We start from the raw sequence: 22,264 nt of genomic DNA on the forward strand, positions 1-22,264 counted from the left end.
TTTTTTTTTTTTATTTCGAAATGACAAAATACAAATCAAGCTTTACAAAAAGAAGTTTAATAAATCCCAATATGCAAAGTTCAAAAAGGGCTTTGGAAGAAGTTTAACAACTTATGGAGTTGAAAACCCTTTTTTCAATGAAGTCCAAACTTTAATTTATACAAACATTATTTTTTCAGAATAACAAGAAATAAACACATACAATGAAAACAATCAATAGTGATCAAAAGGAAAAAAAGCAAGATTTTACAAAAAAAATCTTTTGAATTGGTTGAAAGGTAAAAGCTTATATTTTTTAGTTTTTTTCACAAAATTATTTGTATTATTTATGAGTATATTTTAATCTTAATAAAAGACATTTTCTAATTTGTTTTGCAAATAGTTAAAAGAAAAAAAAATTGATCAACTCTTACTTGAAGGTGATGAGATAATCTGGATAGGCTTGGTCATCATGGAACACAACATACATGTTAGGATTGCTCAGATTGTCCACCACGCTGTCATAACGTTCATGGGGTTGTTGAGCATTGCGTGGTGGAGGCACCTTTATGCCACTTTGGCCCTGATCGTAGACGCCAGTCAGCACCAGAGCTGCAAACATCAGCTGAGAACCGTCAGCACCTGGCTTGGAGTAAGTGCTTTGTGCTGAGTAGGAGGCATTTACAGCAAAGTAGGTTCCTTCCCCATATGCCGTTGCTGGAACATGGAACAGAAGTCACATTTGTAACTGCATTTGATTTATCCCCCATTTGCTGCTTTGAAAGTTCCAGTTTTGTGCAGGTTTTGTTAAGAGACTTGCTTTTCTATCCATTACTATTAAACCATGACATGGTTGCAAAAAAACACTGATCATTTTTTACAGTAAGAACTAGAATCAATAACAGAATGCATGGATATAAGGACTTTTAAAGGGAGAATTACCATTTTGTCCTGCGAAGCGCCTGTTGAACCCAGTTTTCATGATGGAGTCACAGTTTTCATGTGTTGTCCCGTGAAAAAGAGTCTTTTCCCCTGCTCCTCCAAGCTTTGCATTCTTATGGGCTATGTGTTTCTTTTGTGCTTCATAGGCCCGTCGCAGATGAATGTTCTGTAAGCGCTCGATCTAACAGAAAAAATTTGGGACAAAAAGCATCTGGCAACTTAAAATTGTATCAAGAAACAAACTGTTGATTTGAAAATTATTCAGTTACATGAAAAATGTCTTGATAGTTTCCCAAGAAGCAGTTGTTAAAAGTGGGCAAACAATTATTAAGGAAAAATCAAGTATTTGAGTAAAAAAGTAAATATAAATCATCATTTTTAAACCTACATGATTGTTATGAAAACCTAAAGATATGTCACAAGGGTTGGCCAGCCTTGGCCCATATTTACATCACCTGAGACTTTTTCATGGCATTTTATTAGTTGTTGAACATTGACAAAACATTCAAATCTGCTTACTTAATTATTTATTGAAGTGAAACAAACTGAAATGTGTATTTTCAAGACAATCAAATATTAGGGGTTGTTTATGATTTAAAAGATTATTTTAACCTAAAAGTTAAATGTAGCATATCTAATCATCTACAAACCAAGTTTATCATTAGTTATTCATTAAATTGCTGTTAAGATTTAGATTAGATCGTGTTTTTTTTTACTGTTAAATCTTGAAGACTTTATTACAAACTTTATTTTAATGTAATTGTATGAGTAGAAGGTCAGAGTTTGATATATGCTCTTGGACAGTCACTAACCTTTTTTACAGTCTGTTTTGCAGTCCTTTTAAAAGCCTCCTTCACAACCTTGTACTCTGCAGAGGATTGCTTTAGTGGAACCGCTGTAATGGACTCATTTGCAGTCATGCTATCCCAGTATAGAGGAAAGCTAAAGTCTGAAATTGATTAAATGAATCAGAAACAAAGGCTCACAAACAAACAAAAACTGGATTACATGTCTAAGTACAACAGCAAGGTATCAAATCATTTGCATGGCATTGTTTTTATTTTTTGTTTCTCTCACCCATTCGATTTTCAAGACGCTTCAGTTTGGTCTTCTGACCAGTTGCAGTTGCTGTCATCTCCTGCAGATTTACTTGCCATGTGACATTCTGTGCATCCACTATTCCTTCTGCTATATCCTTCTTTTCCAGATCGTAGTTCGCTACTTTTGGAAGTCTTTGCCAGATGCCGTTTTGGTCCAAGATGCACCACATTATGCGATTATACAAATCTTCCTCCTCTGTGACTCTCACCTTTATTCTCAATCTGCCTTGCAGACAGGACTGAATCATCAACATCAACTGGTTGACTCCATCTTTCAGTCCAGTCACTGTTAGGCCACCTGATGGGTCCTCCTTCATAAATAGACCCTCAGACTCAACCAGCTGCTTAAAGGCCGTAATGTCTTCCTGGGTGAGGACCTTCATGTCTTCTTTGCTGATGGTTTGAGTGGAACACTGAGCCTCATACAGGCTCTTTAGATTTTTCATGGCAGCATCAACTTTATCTCTACCAAGACCAATGAACTTGAAGGTGGACTGCTGACTTCCTGAACTTTTGAAAGTAAGTTTCAAATCTTTGAACTGAGGAGGTGATTGAGGTTGTACTTGATGCATCAAAGGTGCTGACACAGCTAGAGAAATAAACCACGTCAGTGAAAATCTTCAAGTAAAGGAAACACTTGAAAAATAGAGGAAGAAGTTACCTCTCTTAATAACAGAGGAAAACATCTGTGTTGCTTCCTCTTTGAACACTAGGAAAACCTTCATCCTAATCAGGACAAGATGGATGCAGGTGAGTTTGCTAAGATTCCTGGATGACGTTGCAGTTTTGATTCCACGGAGGACTGCACCTGCTACAACACCAGGGTCCAACCCTCCAGCCCCTGCACACATTTCAATCTCCATGAACTTAAAAATTGTTTTTGATTTCAAACTAAATAAAGCTCACAGACATCAATATACATACCAGCACAGATTGCAGGAATGGCCACAGATTCAAACCCAGAGTTCTCACATTGATTTATGATGTTGCCTACAAGTTTCTCAATGAGATTTGAATCTTTTTCACCACAAACATGAAAAAACGCTTTACAAGGGAAGAGCCCAGACTGGGTCACAAAAATGTCTCCACAGTTCACTTTGGCTGCATAAAAAACACACAAAATAGAAATCAGTTGTTGATATGCACTTTCTTGTTGACAGTGTGGTGTTGTTCTCCTTTCTGACCTGCTTTCAGTTCTGCCTCCACCTGCGGTCCAGCCACTGTTAGGATGTCTTTGCACACCCCCTCTAAGTGATGAAAAGATTCATGTGATCGTAGACACCAAAGACTTTATCATTTTCAAAGAGAAACTGTGTCTCCTAGTGTACTGGAGACAATAGGACTAGTCCCACTTGATGCACTGCATTTTTACATACCGGTAATGGTCTTCAATAACATTTCCCTTGCAAGTGTTTTTGTATGACATTGGAATGTGTCTGCATAAATCATGCTGATGTTGGCAACTACTAGCTGGCTTCCACATGTTTGGGGAAAACACTGCAGTCAGGAGTTTTTAGTTCAAATTCTTTAACTACAATCTGATGGGGGCCTGTTGATGCTTATGACTGATATGTGACTTTTCATTGGCACCTTAGAAAACGCGAGGGAACATTTTTGTCAGGTATCACTTTACAACTACATGTTAAAATGTGTATTTTGCACTTTCAAAAAATATACTTTGAAATTAAACAAAAAACAGAGCAGGCAAAAGATTCAATGGAAAACTCTTGACTGTATATGAGAACTGGAATGAGTGATTCCTCCCCCATGGCGTTCCAACAGGAAGTACCCACTGACCCCAAGTAGCCAAAATCCCATAGACCTCTATAGAGAAATAAACAGCTATAATCAGTCATTCTATTTGTCAGAACAGTCATTCTTGTTGTGAGACCTTTTCTGAACATGTTCTTGTTAATAATATTTGTCATAATACTTCTTTATTGAAAGTCATTCAAGTTATAATCTGGCCAACCTTTTGCAGCAAGTGTTTGCAGCGTTTGATTGACAGATTCTTCTGAGCCTGCTTTTAAGAGGTAGAGGTGCGGCATTCCAACAAGCTAAGTCTGGATTGGTGAAAGTGGTTTCCATGGAAGCATTGACTTGGACCAGGTCAGACCAATCACTGCTTAATGATGAGTTCTGGTTTCAACATGGCGATGGCCGTATCGCGAAAAAATGGCGACTCAATTGATTTTATTTTGTTGGAGCCAGACACAAGTCATTTTCTGTGGGTGACACCACACTCAATGTAGTTCTCATTTGCAATCAATGAGAGAAACATAAACCTGCTCTAGATATCTTCAAATACCATTGTGAAAATTGGTGAAGTCTGTTGTGTTCACCACAACGTCTGTAGTTTCGTTGGTGATGTCCCCAAACACAAGGTGCAGTTGAACCTTTCCTCCCAAAGCCATGATGAATTCATCAAGGTCACTGGTGAGGGACTTGAATATTGCTGCAAAGAATAGCACCAGTTTGACACATTTTAAACAAGTATTCATTCTGATTAATAAACATTTTACTAAAAAGGTAAACATTTGATAGTTTACCTTTACATTACTTATTAAGATCTTGGCAGTTTTACCTTGGTGTATTTCATAAAAGGTTATGAGATCTGATTTACCTTCACCTGCATGATTCATACTTGAGCAGAGCTTTTTGTGCACCTCATGGTAAGCCTGTCAAAGAAAACAGCAAAAGTAAACATTAGCGATTCTAAATAGTCTGTTTAAATTCTGTAGAGCACTTAAAAGTGGAACTAAAAGCAAACCTTATCAGAGTCACGATAATCAGGATGGATCACAATGTTGATGCTGTAGAGAGATCCTGAAGTTGCAGATAATCCAAACTCGTTAATCTTCTCTGTCAGCACTTTAATAGCTTCTATTTGAGGGTACTTTAGAACAATTCCATGTCCAATTATTGGTATGGCAACTGAGCCATATCCTTGCTGTACACAGAGGTCAAAACACTTCTGCAGCCCTTTGCTTAGAGCCTACAAGTCAAAGGTGACACACAGTTGCGTTTGAAAATGGGATAATTGCAATAATCATATTTGAACAAAAAGATTAATAATAACACACGTTATTGATTGCAAAAAAACAAATGTGTTTTGTGGAAAAAGGAAATTTGTCATCTAGAAAATATGTTTGTCTTATATGTTCAGATAATAATGATAACCATCCAGACTGACAAAGAGTGTTGTTTTTGACTGTTTATAATGAACTTCCTAGAAGGTTCATTGGCAGCTCCCTGCTATCAGCTGTAACTTCCTGCTTAATTTCTATGCAATTTGCCTGAACACTGAAGGAAAATTTTCTCTATTTTACCTGCTTATACTAAGATTACCTCCAACAGCTGTTTGTGATTAAGCCTTGTACTATTAAAGCAACTATGCAGCAATGATCTAAATTAAAATTCACTGTTTTTTTTCTTTCCATTAATGTTCAGTAATTTTCTGTACTGAAAATTACTCTTCAGCTGAATAAATGGAAGCTCAGTCCCTCTAATATGCATCAGTCTGAGCTTCACTGTTTAACATTTGAGTACTTTCAAGACCCACTCCAACGAAAATTGTGTTTTTGGTGTTTTTAACATGTTCTTGTGGCATTTTTCTCATGATGGAGGACAGAAAATTAAGCTTGTTTATTTATTAAAAAATAGTGGTGAATTAGGAGCAGACGAAAAATGCAGTTGTAAAAAGTGTAACGCCCAGAACTCAGAGGAGAATTTCTGACAAACTACTGCTGCCCTGCAGAAACTATGTCAAAAATTCACAGGTTTTTGGGGGGGTTTTGGCTAAATTTTTGGCACAATCATAATTTAAAAACCACTAAGAACAGTATCAAAATAGATAAAAAGATGACCAAGTGCTACTTTAATGCTTTTCATATTTCAATTACTGTAAATAGATAGATACTTTATTGATCCCGTGGGAAATTACATGGGAGGCCACTGCTCCACACACTCATCAGACAACTCACAAAGATTAAAACAAACATTTAAAAGAATAAATAAATGAATGAATGAATGAATGAATGAATGAATGAATGAATGAATGAATGAATGAATGAATGAATGAATGAATGAATGAATAATTAAATAAATAAAAAACAAATAAATAAATAAATAAAAAAGGAATAGAAAAGAGAATAGTTAAAAAAGGGTAAACAAGAATGGCAGTGTTAACCAGGTAAATGGAATTCTCCATTCTCCCTAATATTATTTTGAGAGGTTTTTCTCTTTATGATTGAAATTCACCTGTACACTTTGTCCTCCAACTCCATCCCAAGGCAAGCACTCTATGAAGAAGATCTTGGAGCATCCCAGAGATGGAGGTCCAGGAACCTGAAGAACGTCTCCAGGGTGGAGAACAGAGGTTGCTGCTGCTGAGAACTGAGATTGAAGCGTGCTGCCCGCTTTTCTAAGCAGGGATTTACTGATATTATTTGACGTCAGCTGATTCGCAACCATGGGAGCCACAATGACATTCACCTGTGACAAAAATGAGAATGTGTGTGAACACAAGTGTTGCAATTTGCCAACGATGTTCAGCAAGGTAAAAGAAAATGACCCAAACCTGTTCATCCTCCAGACAGCAAAGCCTGATCCTTAGATTTATTTTGTTGGCTGTGGGACTTCCAACGAAGCTCCTGCTCTGTCTGTTATGGGATGGTCTGTGTGATGTCACATTTGTAGTGCTGCTGCTGCCTAGCTGTTGGGTGTTTACATTTGGGGAGCCCACTTCTTGCTGCGTCCTGATAAGGACCTCATTGGAATTCTCAACCAAATTTTTGCTAACTTTTCCATCTCCCTGGAAATAACGCAGAGCCCCTGGCCCATTTAAAACTAAAGAGTCTACTGTAAGGTTGGCTAAAACAGACTGGAGAACCTGATGTTGATCCTTGACTTGCCCCCGGGGACCAGACAGAACCACACATGGATATGGGACGTGTGAGGTCTCTAATGTGACACTGGTTATTTTCACTCCAATCCTGTTCAAAATTTCCTCAAAGCAGTCCACCAGAGTTGGATCTGGCAGTTTCAGGGTCTCCTGAGTTGGAGCTTGATTCAACTGATATTCATCAAGTAACCCTTTAAGTTTGATCACTTCTTGTCTGTAGCCAACTAGCTGCACTGTGTTTTTGTCGACACCTGGGATGGAGCTGACCTCCACTCTGAGCTCCACAGAGTTGGCCTCATCTTTGGCCTTGTTAAAGACTTTTTTCAGCTCTGGAGTCACAGTGGCAGCTGCCGGCAGCTGAACATTGATCACAGCGATCTCTCTGAGAAGTGCTGCCTCTGCCTCCTCAAGGGAAACAGAGGACAGACTGGACAGACGCAGGTCAGAATCCAGCTCCAGGGATACAGGACTTCTAAAACTCTGCTTAAATCGAGCTTTGTACTTGGAGATGGCATTGCTGGTTTTCATGAAGGCAGACAGACATAAAGGGAGCTGAAGTCTCTTCTCCTTTATCTTTTTGACCATTTCATCCAGCTTTGCAGCTCCTGACTTTACTTTCTCATTAGGACCTTCCAAGATTACCACGTTGGCACCTGTAGTGATTTTAACTTCTGGAGAATCAGCTTGCATTTCTCTTTTGAGCTCTTCTTCTATCAGTTGGAGGTGTTTCTCCATGATTGGTAGCTCCATGGTGGTTGAAAGGGCCTTCTCTAAAACTGAAACCTTCTCTTTCACTTCATCAGTCTCTCCCACCACCACAACATAACCTTTCTCATAGTACACTTGTATATCATCAGTCTCATGGGAAAGGTCCTGCAGGACCTTCTTGATTAGTTTAGGTTCAAACACATGATGGCACGTATATTTCTCAGTGAGATCAATGAATATCTTATCAACCTGATGCTCCCATTTTTCAGCTCCTCCTGGTCCCTTTGCAACATCTCCTTTCACCACTGCCTCCTCTGATTCAAAATCTAGCGTCACACTGCAGTCAATAGTAGAGAGCTGCTTCTGTAAAAACTTCAACGCTTGGGGGCAATCTCTCAGGTAAAACAGGAGGAAGGTCTCAAGTTGGAAAATTTTCTCAAGTTCTTTTGTGTTTGCTTTGGTGAATGTCTGAAAAGAAAAGTGAGCATTTTATTTAGAAATTTTTTTAACATATTTAAATGTTAGTCTGTTATAAAATTGTGTAGTTGATGCATAGCTGTGACTTGACATAACAAAATTGAAACTTAACTGTAATCATAGCTTAAGGGGATTTGGTCTTCATTTGAACATTGACCTTTTTACTCAAGATGACCTTTATTAGATAATCAATCTATTTAAGAAAAATTTTATAGTCTTCATTAAATATTTGAAACTTTTTTTGAGGAGAAGATCCACATGTATGTGTGTCAAAGGTAGAATTTTTAGGTAAAAGCTTAAAGGCAGCTACCTTAACATCTCAGGAAAAATGGCCTATTAATCAGATTTATTGTAAAAATTCTGATTCCAGGGGAAATATTTTCAAACAGTTAAGTCTGAATCCAAGCTAAGGGGTATTCAGACTACAAAATCTGGACAAAGTCAGTTTAATTTGGTCCAGATCAAGTCCTGAACCTTGCATTCAGACTGGCATCAATACAAATTGTCATAAAAGCAATTCTGTTTGAGCGACCTGTGGAACCTGAAAGACCATCAGCTACAGTATTTGGTCCATGAAGTTTTATTTCTTTGATAGAGCTTGTTCGATATGTGAAAAAGCTCATGAAGTCTTTATGCCTTTGTGGCTTAACAGAACTATGGCGGTCAGTCAGTCTGGCCACAGTGACATGTTATTGCACATTAGAGGGGTTCCGTACAGTGGCCCTGAAGTGCAGATCACACGGACAAATCACTCAATCCAAAATACACTCAAATTTAAGACAACTGAAAAAGCACAAGAATAAAAAAAACATGACATTTTAGAATCAAAATCAAATTCCAGAAATCTAAACATAATAATCAAAAGTTTCGAAAAACAAAAGTAAAATTTCAGAAATCAAAATGAAATGTTAAAAAACTAAACACAATAAGAAACTGGAAAATTAGGAGATTATATTGAATGATGACGTTTGATTTTTGACCTTTGAGTTTTTCAAATGCGTTTTTGTTGTCCAAATACTAATAAAGGTTTTATGAGGAGCAGGGAACTACCTAGCTTTTCTTATTTCTGTAGAAAAATACTTAAAAAAATTAATACAAATACAAATACAAATAAAATTAATTTCCAGATATTAAAAGGAAATGTTAAACATTAAAACAAGAGGAAACTGGAAACAGTAGGTCCTATGGGACATCTCTGAATTTTACTAAGACCGGCAAAGACGCAGCAATTTTTATACATATTCTAAAGCATTTTTAAAGCCATATTAGCTTTAGTTCGGAAAAAGGTAAATTAATTGTGTGTTTTTATGTAGTTTTAAATATGGCTTTATTTTTCTTTGTTTGGTGCCTGCAGAACAAAAGAGAAAATAATAATTTTATTTCTTGTCATGTTTTCCAAACTGTTATTTAAAAAAATGCCAAGATTTTGGAAAACAAGCCAAGAAACTGTATTATTATTAAACTATTATTAATAAATGAGTTTAATGCATTTTAAGATGTGACACAGGGACAATTTTAGGTTTCCACTAAGTCATCTGAATTCCCAAAACCCGTCTTAGCTTGTGAATCTGTCAGTACAGTAGCTAATCTCAAACCACAGGAGGTCAAGTAGCAGCTTAACTTTCTTTAAAAAATCTATGCTCACCTGACCATGACTTGTTGATGGATGATCTGAAGCCTGTTGGGAGCTGCTTAAGCTCACAGTCAGATGCAGTTCTCCATCAGGAAGACAGATGGTGTGAGACTTTCTTTGCAAAACCCTTTCCCGATCTTCAGAAGGAGAAAGGTCACTGCAAAGTCTAAAATCTCACAAAAATACTTTTTTTTCCTTTTTTTTGTTGCTGTCTTTGCTTACCTTCTTTTGCCCTGAAACAGATTTTATACGTATTGTCTCCAATCTTCTGTATCTCGTTACAGTCACCTCCTCCTGAATCCCTTTTTTTTTGAAAATATAGGTGGATCTTTCCTTTTTCTTTCTTGCTCAGATCCCTGGCTTCAAAAAATAAAGGATGTGGGTATTCATCCATTTTATCAAAGAAAGTGAAAAGAAGAGCTTTCCTTCATCTGACTGTCCGTGACAGCAACTTGCAATTTTTGTTTCACTTTTGTTTCTGTGCCACTCCTTCCTCGTCCTGTTGCCGGTAAAACACACCTTAGAGTTCCTTGCAAGGAAGTGAGCTATTTGTGAATATATCTTTACATGCAGTGTAATTGTTTGAGTCTCAAATGATAATCTGAGTTAAATTAGTGTTTTAACTCAATGTTTAAATAAGATTCAGAGAAAACATGTCAGAAACACTGCGGGTGACTGTGCCTTTTTCATTGCCACCCGGCCAGCTACTAGTTATGGAACAATATTCCTGCAGAACTGTGCATGATATCAGACCTTAACAGTTTTAAATGTCAACTAAAAACATACCCTTTTTTTTCCAAATTTTACATTTTCTTTTGTCTTTCATTTTATTGTAAAGCACTTTGGTCCCCTGAGGGAGTTGTAAAGATCCATATAAGAGCTAAATAAATAAGGCTTCATTCCTTTAATGCAGAGACGCTAGTCTTATTTAGAACATTTTCTTAGGTAATTTATTGAATTTCTGCCACTATAGATCAGATAAGACAAATACAGAATTGACATTGTACCAGCCAAAACTAAAAAGAACTGTGTAAATATTGTCATTGGAATCTGTTGGAACAGAATCTTAAAATAGCAGAATGAAAGCTTCTCAAGTTACAGAACATTACATAACTTCTACAAATTAAAACCACCACAGAGGTTTTAATGCATGCTTTTAATTCTAGCAGGTTAGAATGATCTAGTCAGCTAGAATTAAAAGAATTATTTTTATTTTTTTATAGCACGGTCTTCCGAGCTTGGGTGTGTGTGTGTGTTTTTTTCTAAAATAAAAAAAAAGTTTTTTTATTTTAGAAATGTTTTTATGGTCTTGGGCCACCATATCTATCTGATATGATTTACGGTATGAGCCCTCATAGACCTTGAGATCCTTCAGGCTTCATTCAGTTTTTATGGACCTCGCCAGTGGTCCATAGAGTCAGAGACTGTTCATGTTTTAAAAAGATGGCTCAAGACCTAATTTTTTAATCTGGGTTTTGGCTGAAATTAAGGAATATTCCTATTCGATAGTTATTCTTTTTTATTTTTATTTTTACTTATTTGAATTGATTGTTACGCCCAGGACGTTTTTCTTTGTGTGGTTTTTTGTTTTTGTGTCTTGCAAATGTCAGTGTGCAGGTGCCGGGCTGCGATTGGTGTGGTGCTCCAGCACCAGGAGTGGATTGGCTGCCTGAAGTCACACCTGGAATCACACCTGCTATAAAAGGAACCAAGAAAAAGACCAAAGGATGCTCATTTGACATCTCCCACCTTTGCCTAAAACCAGCTATATGGAGTTTAGGGTTGTAGGAGTGGACTGCCATTTGCTTTGACTCATGGTTTTTCTCATGTTATGTTAGGGAGGTAAGTTATTGTCTTTTGGTTTATGTTGTTTTACTAGGTAAGAGTTGGGTTCTTGTTAGGCTCGTCCATTGGGTTTTCTCTGCTCTGCATTGGTGAGTTCTGGTTGGCAGTTTTTTTTCTTGTGGTGTGAGGACATTATGGATGTTTTTCTTGGTTTTTTTGGCGGCTCCGTCGCTGGACAAACTAGATTAATGTACAAAAGCACGTTTGATTCTTATTGCTAACAGCTTTGGCCTTGAAGTCTCTTCCAGCATCCGGAAAACTGAGATTAAGCAGCTGCTGTGCGAGGCCCTTTTGGAGAGGGGCGTCTTCTCTGCGTCACCTGTTGCTGAGGATGAGGATGGTGATGCTGTGGAGACTAAGGTGGCAGAGGTTGCTGGTGTGTTCGATGCCAGACAGAAAAAATGAATCGGGTTCTGATTATCATCCTCATATGTCCACCGAGGATCTTCAGTTGACCCTCCGCATTAAAGAAGTGCAAACCCGTCACAAAGAGCTCGAGGTACAGCATTAGAGTATGGAGTTAATTCAGTCTCAATAATCAGAAATGCACACAACCTGTTTTACAAATATTAAAGCTCTTTGAGTTAGAGAAAAGATCATGTTGCCACATCACCTCCAGGCACATCTGCCTCTCCTTTGAACGGTTTTGACATCAGTAAATATATACCATTAGTTCCCCTTATTTTGTGAATCAGAAGTTGACTCTTATTTTGGTGCTTTTGAGTGCATAGCCACTGCATTAAATTGGCCTAAGGAGTGTTGGTCTTTACTGTTGCAGTGTAAACTTGTTGGTAAAGCCCAAGAAGTCTGCTCTTTATCACTTGACCAAAGTCTAGATTATGAAGTTTTGAAGAAAACTGCAAGCTTATGAACTTGTCCCTGAAGCATATTGACAAAACTTTAGGAATGTAGTAAAAACTGCCAACCAGACATTTGTAGAATTTGCACGAGAAAAGTATTGGTAACACTTTATATTAAGATTCCTTAACAAGCTCTGTTAACACATTAACAAGCATTATAAATGAATTTATAGGGTGTTAGTAAGACATTTATTAGTACAATAAGTCTAATAAGGTTTATTAAATTACTTAGTTAACACATTTACAAGCATTATTATTAGGATGTTTTTAAGATGCTAATGATGCATTTACTGATATTATAGGTGCTTAACAAATGTGTCAGTGTTAATAAGCTTAATAAGATTTATTAACAACCTTTGTTAACAAATTAAGAAGTATTATTATTTTTTGGGGTTTTAGTAAGATATTTATTAACATTATAGACACCTGACACGAGCCTAAGTGTTCATAAGCTTAATAAGTTTTATTAACTAACTTAACAAATTAATAGGCTTTATTAATGTGTCAGATGCTAGTAAGATATTTATTAGCATTATAGATGTCTTGCAAATACCTGAAAGTGTTAATAAGATTTATTAACATCTAAAGTCAGACCATTGTCTTCTAAATCCATATTACTAAACTGCTTATAAGCTTTACAAATGTATTAATTAACTTTGTTAATAGTTTATTAATTGTTTTGCAGCACCTCATCTAAAGTGTGGACGTTTTTTAGCACAAACAACCACAAAGCATAAAGATTGTAAAAAGAACTCTATGACATTAAAACAGACTAAACATACACAAATCGTTCTGTAAAAGATATATAATTTAATTCAGACAAATAATTAAAAAAATATATATATATATACTGGTGTTGGATGACTAGCATCATAGCTAATAAGGATAAAGTATTAGCATGATCTATCCTGAGTGAAACATTCATTGCAAATCCCATCACCAGGAGACAGTTCTCTGCATTCAATGCCAACTTCATTCAACCACTGTTGCCTTGCTTCAAAGTCCACAAGAAAGTTGCACAAGCCAGTCATTTTTGAAGACCGAAGACAATAAACCTACAGGAGCCATGCTAAAGCTAACACGCTAACGACCGACCGGTACAGAATCAAAGATTGGCGGGGCTTTTTTCGTCACCTGTGTGAAAGCAAAGTCTAAGAGGCCATTCAATTGGCTGAAAGCGAGCATGCCTGTTTTGCTGATGAGTTTGATTGACAGATTCATTAGCCAATGGTGACATTAGTTAACCTGCCCATCTTTATTCATAGATGGGCAGGTTAGCGTGTTAGCTTTAGCATGGTTCCTGTAGGTTTATTGTCTTCGGTCTTCAAAAATGACTGGCTTGTGCAACTTTCTTGTGGACTTTGAAGCAAGGCAACAGTGGTTGAATGCAGTTGACATAGAATACAGAGAACTGTCTCCTGGTGATGGGATTTGCAATGAATGTTTCACTCAGGATAGATCATGCTAATACTTTATCCTTATTAGCTATGATGCTTGTCATCCAACACCAGTATATATGGTTTTTTTTTTTAAATTATTTGTCTGAATTAAATTATATATCTTTTACAGAACGATTTGTGTATGTTTAGTCTGTTTTAATGTCATAGAGTTCTTTTTACAATCTTTATGCTTTGTGGTTGTTTGTGCTAAAAAACGTCCACACTTTAGATGAGGTGCTGCAAAACAATTAATAAACTATTAACAAAGTTAATTAATACATTTGTAAAGCTTATAAGCAGTTTAGTAATATGGATTTAGAAGACAATGGTCTGACTTTAGATGTTAAATCTTATTAACACTTTCAGGTATTTGCAAGACATCTATAATGCTAATAAATATCTTACTAGCATCTGACACATTAATAAAACCTATTAATTTGTTAAGTTAGTTAACAAAACTTATTAAGCTTATGAACACTTAGGCTCGTGTCAGGCGTCTATAATGCTAATAAATATCTTACTAGAACCCCAAACAATAATACTTAATTTGTTAACAAAGGTTGTTAATAAATCTTATTAAGCTTATTAACAGACATTTGTTAAGCACCTATAATATCAGTAAATGCATCATTAGCATCTTAAAAACATCCTTATAATAATGCTTGTAAATGTGTTAAGTAATTTAATAAACCTTTTTAGACTTATTGTACTAATGTCTTACTAACACCCTATAAATTCATTTATAATGCTTGTTAATGTGTTAACAGAGCTTGTTAAGGAATCTTAATATAAAGTGTTACCGTATTTTATTTGATACTTCCAATCCAAAAGTCTTGAGGATTTAAGAGAACTTATTCTATTGGAGGAGTTTAAGAAATGTTTGCCAGAGCACATGGTCATTTATTTAAATGAACAGAAGGTGACAGGTCTTATGAAAGCGGCAGTCATGGCAGATGAGTTTATTTTGACTCAAAAATGTTCCTTCCATCAATAAATTGTAGTTCTAATAACGAACAAAAAACGTCTCCAAAAGCAGCGCGTGAGGGTGTGTCCATGTCTGTTGGTGACAATCAACAATGTTTTTATTGTCATAAGCCTGGACATCTGGTTGCAACATGCCATATTCTTAGAAACTGACAACAAACTGACTCCTACTGGTGTGGGTTTTGTTAACTCTTTTGGTTGAGAAAAACTCCATTAAACAAAATCCTGAGACTGACGTTGAACCCAATTTTGTACCATTTAGTTCTCATGGTTATGTATCTTTATATGGGGAGGACAAAGATAAAGTACCAGTTACTATTGACACCAGTGCTTGTCATTTATGCAGTCAGTCTTGCCATTGTCAGAAGAAACCTCTTGTGGTTCTGACTGGGGTATAAAAATGAGTTATTTGAGTGCCATTACATGAAGTACATTTACATTCTCCACTGGTTACAGGACGTGTTAAAGTAGCCATTTGCTCAGGGTTACCAATTAGTGGTGTTTCATTCATTCTTGGAAATGACTTGGCGGGTGGGCAAGTTTTTCCATTACCAGAAGTTGTTGAAAAACCTGTTGCATCTAGTGCCTTTGCATCTGTGACCGTATGTCCTCTTACATGTGCACCCCAAATGGAGACTGTATTTCATAAAGGTTAAAAATGTACAATTAAAAACTTGACAAATTCCATAAAAGAGAAAGTTAAAATAGACTCGGACAGTTGGACCGCACTCCAACACTGCATGTGGGCGGCTGCCTCCTGGATCGCCTCAGCCCCACTGCACTGGCGGGTAGCCACAAACACCACCAAGGGAGATCTCTGATCCAACTCTCACCAGGAGTACCTGCTCAGGGCCCAAATGCACACAAAAACAAAACACACCACAAACCAAACAGTGATTAAAAGAAAATACAAAACAGAAGAGGTGCACCTGAGCAGGTCACCACTGATTTATGGGCTGAAAACAGGGGGGTCCCCCTTGCACAATACTAAATATGGCACCCACCAGCTACCATAAGGATAAAAGAAGGAGGCAGCCACCTTCAGCCAGGTCCAGACACCAAGATACTAAAAATGAGCACAAAACAGTTTAAAAATGGATAAAAGCAAGGGTGTCAAGCTTGATTAAAACATTAAAAACAATGACTAAAAACACTAAGCAAAACAGCAGTGGCAACTCTGCTGGAAAAAGAAAAATAAGTTAGTTCTCCCCTGGGACAAACATGTTTTACAAACCCTTATATTACCTCTCATGCCCCAGGGTCAGAACTCATACCACCACCTGTTAATATAAATAGAATTTAAAATGTTGCAAACTCAAATGCTTAAAAACTTTAGTAAAAGGACTCAAATGATTAAAAGCTTTCGTAAAACCGGTCCACATGTCAAGCTCACCCACCCAGGCCAAACCAGGAAACCAGCATCTAGATGGAACTCCCACTGCTGCTATTTATCAGCCTTGTGAGCCAATCACAGCTCAACAGACAGGTGCTGGCCATGAATGTTTAACTATGGAACACCATGTGGGACAAACCACCACCTAAAGCTCTGTCTGTCACATATCCTCCATGCCAAATGTGTTTCCTGTATGCGCAATTACACACACACAGGCTCGTAAGATGGGTGAAACAATAGATTTGTCTGTCTTTTATGGACACTCTTGATGAAAGTGAGACTCTTCACCCCTGAAGCGTGAGTCGACGATTAAAAGTGAGACTGAGTCAGGTTGTCAGAACGACAATATGATTTTGAATGTTACTGGAGACATGTTGATAACAGCGCAGCAAAATGATAAGATAATGATATTCTTTGTTACAAAGAATCATATAAATCACGTAATTAACAGCAGCATAAATAGTTGTTAGCGTTTACATCTGGAACCATCTGCTGCTGATTTCTCAAGCTATGTTTTAATCTAATAGAAAATTGAAACACTAGCTAAAGGTGATGAGGTAGTCCGGGTAGGCTTGGTCATCATGGAACACCACAAACATGCTGGGGTTGTCTATTCTGTCCACCAGGCTGTCGTATCGGTTGTGAGGCTCCTCAATGCTCAGAGGTGGAGGCATTCTCATGTCGCTTCGGCCCTGAGTGAAAACGCCTGTCAGAACTCGGGCCACAAACACGGTTTGAAAACCATCAGCAGCTGGTGTAGAATATCTTGAGTTGGCTGAGTAACTGGCATCTACAGCAAAATAGGTTCCAAGACCAAAGGCGGTCGCTGTGAAAAAAGAAGATAGTGTTATCTAAAAAAAAAAAAAAAATCAAAACTACTGAATTAACATTAGGTTTTCAATTGTTATTCAGGTCCAACACTGTGGTGATATAGATATTTTCATAAAGGAAGCAGAGATATCACGTCAAATATCAAAGAATCACTTTTGCATTGCAAACATCAAATACTGTTCTTTTTAGTTGTTCACCTTTCAGCATATTTCCCTTCAGGGAGTCGCCACAGCAAATCTGCTTTCACTGATTCCCACAGGCAGTTTGGCAGAGATTTTTCACAACGGTTGCCTTTCCTGACACAATCCTATATTTTATCAGGGCTGGGGACCGATACAGGGGTACCCAGACTTGGGCCCCTTTGTGGCTATATAGTTAGGTAGTAGTGTGAAGGGTCTTACCCAAAGACCCACACTGGATGAAACTTATTAGGCCCCCTGGGATTCAAACCCTGATTTGCCATACGTTACTCCTTCTATTCTGCTCCCACGTATATAAACCTTTTTAACTAATCCAGCATGTTCTCTAACATTCTAACATATTTCTAAAATTACCAATTACAACACTTTTTGAAAAGATTTCAAAGGTAAAAATTTTTTACATTTGTGTGGAAACAACAAAAAGGATTAATATATTTCATACTAATACAAACTGTTACATATTTTGTTAAAACTGTATTCTTTTTAAAAAGATGAAACTTTATTGGTTTACCCAGCTAAGCTACTTTTTAATATTTGGTATTATATATAGAAAACTTAATAAAATTATTAGCTGATCCTCTGAGTTTAACGGGCTTATAATTAAAGTGATTTGGATTGCAATTAGATTACTATTGTGGAGAGAGAGGTGATGATGTCTGCTTTGAGTTGGTCGCAATTTAAGTTAACTGAATGAAATGTGGCGGGTACAGTCATCTGGCTGAAACAGACCGTTTCTCCCAGAAAAGCTTCGGTTGAATCCTCCTGTTTTGATGGAGTCAAGGCTTTCTTGACTTGTCCCGTGGTAAAGAAGTCTTTCTCCTGCTCCACCTTCCAGCCTGTTTTTGTCAGAAATGTGTTTGCTCTTGGCTTCATAAGCACGCCGCAGATGAATGTTTTGCACGCGAACAATCTAGCAACACAACATAAGGAAAAAAACTGTTTAAAGTAAATGTTTCAAATATTTTTAAAATCCAAATAGTCCTCTGAATACAATTTAAAATTAATGTAGGATTAATGTAAATTTAGATCATTTTAATACCAAAATGTTATAAATGAACATGGGGGACAGCCACATACCTTCAAAACAGTCTTTTTTACTGTTTTTCTGAAACGTTTCAGTACTGTGCAGTACTCTGCAGACTGTGGGTCCAGCAGAACTTCTTTCAGATTCTCTCCAGAAGCCATGCTGTCCCAGTAGAGGGGGAATGTAAAATCTGACAATAAAGGACAGAAGGGCTTTAAAATAAAAAAATGGGTCTGATGATTTTCCCTGTTGAAATAGTTATTTGTCAACGATGATCTGACCATTTCCAGATCTAAAGAATTATTTTTAATAAAAGAGATGACTTAAAAAAAGGAAAACCTTACACTAACCTCACAAAGAAAATCAATAGAAAGTAGTAAAGTTATAAAATCTTATTAGAAGATATTAAAATCTAGAAACGATGCATTGTTCTATATTCGCCTTGTACGTTTTTTTCTTTCTACTTATTACACAAGAATTCAAAAAGGAAAATTAAGCTGAAAAAGTTAAATGTTAGACTTACTTCAAATTGAATGTTATTTATTTATTTTTTGAGTTTGTGTGTACTGAACTATAGTTCACTTTGATTGCAAACAAACATCTTGTGTCATGTGGAAATGACTCATTTTAGAACAAAACCTGAACAAAATAGAATGTGATCTTAGCTGACACAAGATGACCAGTCTTATTAAATCCTCATTAAATCTGAAACCAGAACCTATTGAATCTCAACTTTTGTTTCCAAAATAATGATGAATGCCAGTCTAACATTTATTGAACATTAAAATAACATCCTTAAAATTGAACCAAAAATGACATCGAAATTTGAGTTTTTTAAGTCTTAAATTAAATTTGTGCATTGCCAAGAGAATGGACCAAAAGGATTTTGACTCATTTCAATAATGTCCTTATTTCTAGATCATTGCTCTTAAATGAGACAAAAAATTCTCAACTGTGCTGATTTTGAGAAAAGCTTGTAAAGGTGTAGAGCAAAGAACAGTTAAAACCACTTCAATCCTGGTGAAATATCTTTAACATCTAGAAAAAAGGTTTTAAATCTTTGCAAATGTGACATAATTTGCAGTGTAGAGCCATGGCAAACATTGGCGTAAGGTAAGCTGTATGGGTAAAATAAAGAGTTTCATACCATTAACATGAGGTCATCACTAACCACCAGCATTCTCCCCTATCAAATTCTCCAGTCGTTTCAGCTTTGCTGCTTTTTTTGATGCTCGACTTCTGGCCTCTGTCTTCTGTAGATTCACAGTCCACTTGATTCCTTTTGCGTCCACTATACCATTTGCAATATTTCCCTTTTCCAAGTCATAATTTTCTGCTTTAGGGAGTCTTTCCCAGCTCTCATTGGGTGCCAGGAGGCACCAGGCCACACGAAGGTATAAACTGTCTTCTTCTTTAACTCTCAATTCTCTTCTAAGGGGGATGGCGGTGTCGACCATCTGCACCACCTGGCCGACTCCAGCTTTTAACCCGCTTATTATTAGTCCACCCTGGCCTTGCGGGTTCTCTTTAATATACAGCTTCTGCTGTTGGGCCAGTTTTCTCAAATCCTTCATGCCATCTTCAGTGAGGTCTTTGAGATCCTCATTTGTAAAGATTTTTGTAGAACAGCGATCTTCAAACAAGATGTTTAATTTGGTCACAGCTTCATCCACACCATCTCTGGTCAACCCCACAAATAGGAAGCTAGACTGTTGATTGGAACCTGTTGCAGGCAAAGGAGGTTGGTGTGAGTTAATGAGCTTATGGCAGTCAAAACATGAAAGATGCTGAAATTTACACAACACATATTTAAGGAGAATAAATGTGCTAAAAAGGCCCCACCTTGCTTTTCTCTAATGCAGACATGGAACAAACGCTCAACAGCCTCTTTTTCCTTTTTTCCATCAGTGCTGAAATAGTGCAGAGCCCCCGGTCCATCTAAGACCACTATGTCAAAAATCAGTTTGGCCAAAGCAGATGCAAGAGCGGAATGGGTGTCCTGAACCAGACGACAGGGACCAGACACTGTCACACTCGGGTGAGGAAGACATGTGGCTTTCATGGATATGTTGCTCGTCTTCAAGCTGATGAGCTCCAAGATGTCATCAAAGCAGTTCACCAGCTCGGGGTGAACAAGGTCAAGCACTTCTTCGATAATAATCTCATTTAGCAGATGCTCTCTGAGCTCATTCACATACTTTGTGTAGCCCACCAGCCGTACTTTAACCACTGATGCAGTACCCAGCTCTGAGATGAAGGAGACCATGACTCTGAGCTCACCACAGTTTACCTCATTCTCAGCTTTGGTGAGGATTTGTTTGATTTTGTCTACATTTGGAAGCACAGCTGCAGCACCTCGCAGCTTCTCGATCTCCACACTCAGGTCATTTAGTACTGCACCTGTTGCCTCATCAAGGTCACGAGAGCACAAGCTGGACAGAACTACATCTTTCCCCACCTCCAGAAACACAGGGTTCTTGAATCTCTGCTGAAAGTCAGTCTGGTACTTGGAGACCACCCTGCTGTTTTTGATGAAGACTATCAAATCCTGAGGAAGTTTAATTCTCTTGTATAGTTGGTCTTTCATTGGTCCTTCAAAGTTAACAGCTCTTGACTGCACCTCCAGAGACCTAAACTGGATGAGGAAACAATACGAAGAGTTTAATCAAGACAAATGTTTATATTTAAATACTGTCTTACCTCTCTGTTGACTCGCCCAATAATGTGTGAACAATTGAGGCTGTTACACTGGGACAATTTATCTGGAAAAATTGCCACAAAAAAAATATCCAGAAAAGTTTTTATAGAAAGTTAAAACCTAACTTTTCTTAGGGGGAAAAGAAAGGATCAATGAATCTAGCAGCATCTGCTGGTCAAAGTTGTCACAAAAAATGCAGACAGCTTGTTCCAAATGCAGCAGGTTTATTAGCTCAGCTAAAAGTCCACAAAGCTAAATCAGAGCCAGGCAGGCAGAGGTTAACAATGAGCATCGGAGCATCAGAGAAACTACGAGAATAGTCAGGATCAAGGCGAGAGTCGGGGCAAGCAAACAGAGTCAGAAACAAAACAGGGTCAGGAAATCAGACAATCATGTCAGGATATAACACTCAGTAATGCATGCAGGGTGGCACAAACAATACTTCACACTGAGGTAGGCTCAGTGCGGTGCTTAAGTGTATTGTGAGTGATTGTAATTGAGATGAAATGGAAGTGAAATGGAGATGAAGTGCATTAAAACGCTGGACACGGTTCCCACCAGTGACCAGAGGGGGAGACAGAGCTCTGACTTCTGATAAAAGTTAATAATGACGATGAGGAAATTGTATTCTTTTTAATCTTGTGAAGACTAAAAACTTGTGGTTTGTTTTAAAAACATTGATGAATTGTAATTGTGTAGGTTTTAGTTAAAAGTGTGTCTGTGTTTGGGTAAATTCCCAGCCTTGTGTCCACACTTACCTCTCCAAGAAGAATCCCTTCTTTCCGTCCATCTGCCAGCACTTCTGAAGGGGCTTTATCTCAGCTGTGATCTCAAAAAGTTTTTGTTTGCTTAATTTATAACTATTTCTGAATAAATAAAAAAAACTTGTCAAAATGAAGCCGTCTTGCATTGACAGATCACTAAAACCTTTTCAAGTTTCACTTTCTTTTACTTATGGACCAGAGACCAAGTAAGGAAAACTGAAACACCCATAGACATAAATAGATTAGTATTAAAACGTATGCATCACTTAGGTACTTTTTTTCAAAGTGAACTTTGGGGAAAGGACGTGTCATACTTTAAATCCTTCTGTAATTAACTTGTAACTTGTTTGAAATGAGTTCCGTTTTTAATTAATTTGAAGACAGTGATCAGATATGGCACAAAAATTGCACTAATCTGTAAAACTTTACTTAAGTAAGTTGATCAATTATGCTCTTTCTCCTACAAAAACATAAAACAAATGAA

The 22,264-nt window shown here is 37.3% G+C and overlaps 3 protein-coding genes across 3 annotated transcripts; all 3 read right to left on the reverse strand.

Annotated features, from left to right (window-relative positions):
* LOC105356433 (poly [ADP-ribose] polymerase 14) lies at positions 1 to 10,243 on the reverse strand. Its single transcript, XM_011487586.3, has 14 exons — positions 9,965 to 10,243; positions 9,755 to 9,879; positions 6,601 to 8,100; positions 6,282 to 6,515; positions 4,792 to 5,016; positions 4,645 to 4,699; positions 4,330 to 4,476; positions 3,206 to 3,268; positions 2,946 to 3,122; positions 2,683 to 2,862; positions 1,999 to 2,610; positions 1,734 to 1,870; positions 922 to 1,102; positions 1 to 696 (listed from the first exon to the last, which is right to left on the reverse strand). Exons 1-14 carry the CDS (start codon positions 10,134 to 10,136, stop codon positions 410 to 412), a joined length of 4,095 nt encoding a protein of 1,364 aa, XP_011485888.1. The 5' UTR covers positions 10,137 to 10,243; the 3' UTR covers positions 1 to 409.
* A 4,522-nt stretch (positions 10,244 to 14,765) lies between these two features.
* On the reverse strand, positions 14,766 to 18,509 carry LOC105356435 (poly [ADP-ribose] polymerase 15-like). Its single transcript, XM_023948937.1, has 4 exons — positions 18,372 to 18,509; positions 18,024 to 18,204; positions 15,875 to 17,089; positions 14,766 to 15,712 (listed from the first exon to the last, which is right to left on the reverse strand). The coding sequence occupies exons 1-3, from the start codon at positions 18,477 to 18,479 to the stop codon at positions 16,803 to 16,805; spliced, it is 576 nt and encodes a 191-aa protein (XP_023804705.1). The 5' UTR covers positions 18,480 to 18,509; the 3' UTR covers positions 14,766 to 15,712; positions 15,875 to 16,802.
* Positions 18,510 to 19,333: 824 nt separating this feature from the next.
* Positions 19,334 to 21,925, reverse strand: LOC105356445. The gene is made up of 3 exons (XM_011487620.3): positions 21,775 to 21,925; positions 20,161 to 20,953; positions 19,334 to 20,041 (listed from the first exon to the last, which is right to left on the reverse strand). The coding sequence occupies exons 2-3, from the start codon at positions 20,903 to 20,905 to the stop codon at positions 19,485 to 19,487; spliced, it is 1,302 nt and encodes a 433-aa protein (XP_011485922.1). The 5' UTR covers positions 20,906 to 20,953; positions 21,775 to 21,925; the 3' UTR covers positions 19,334 to 19,484.
* Between the last annotated feature and the right edge of the window lie 339 nt (positions 21,926 to 22,264).

This window comes from Oryzias latipes, chromosome 18 (genome assembly GCF_002234675.1).
Source record: "Oryzias latipes chromosome 18, ASM223467v1".
In the NCBI taxonomy this organism is placed as follows: domain Eukaryota; kingdom Metazoa; phylum Chordata; class Actinopteri; order Beloniformes; family Adrianichthyidae; genus Oryzias; species Oryzias latipes.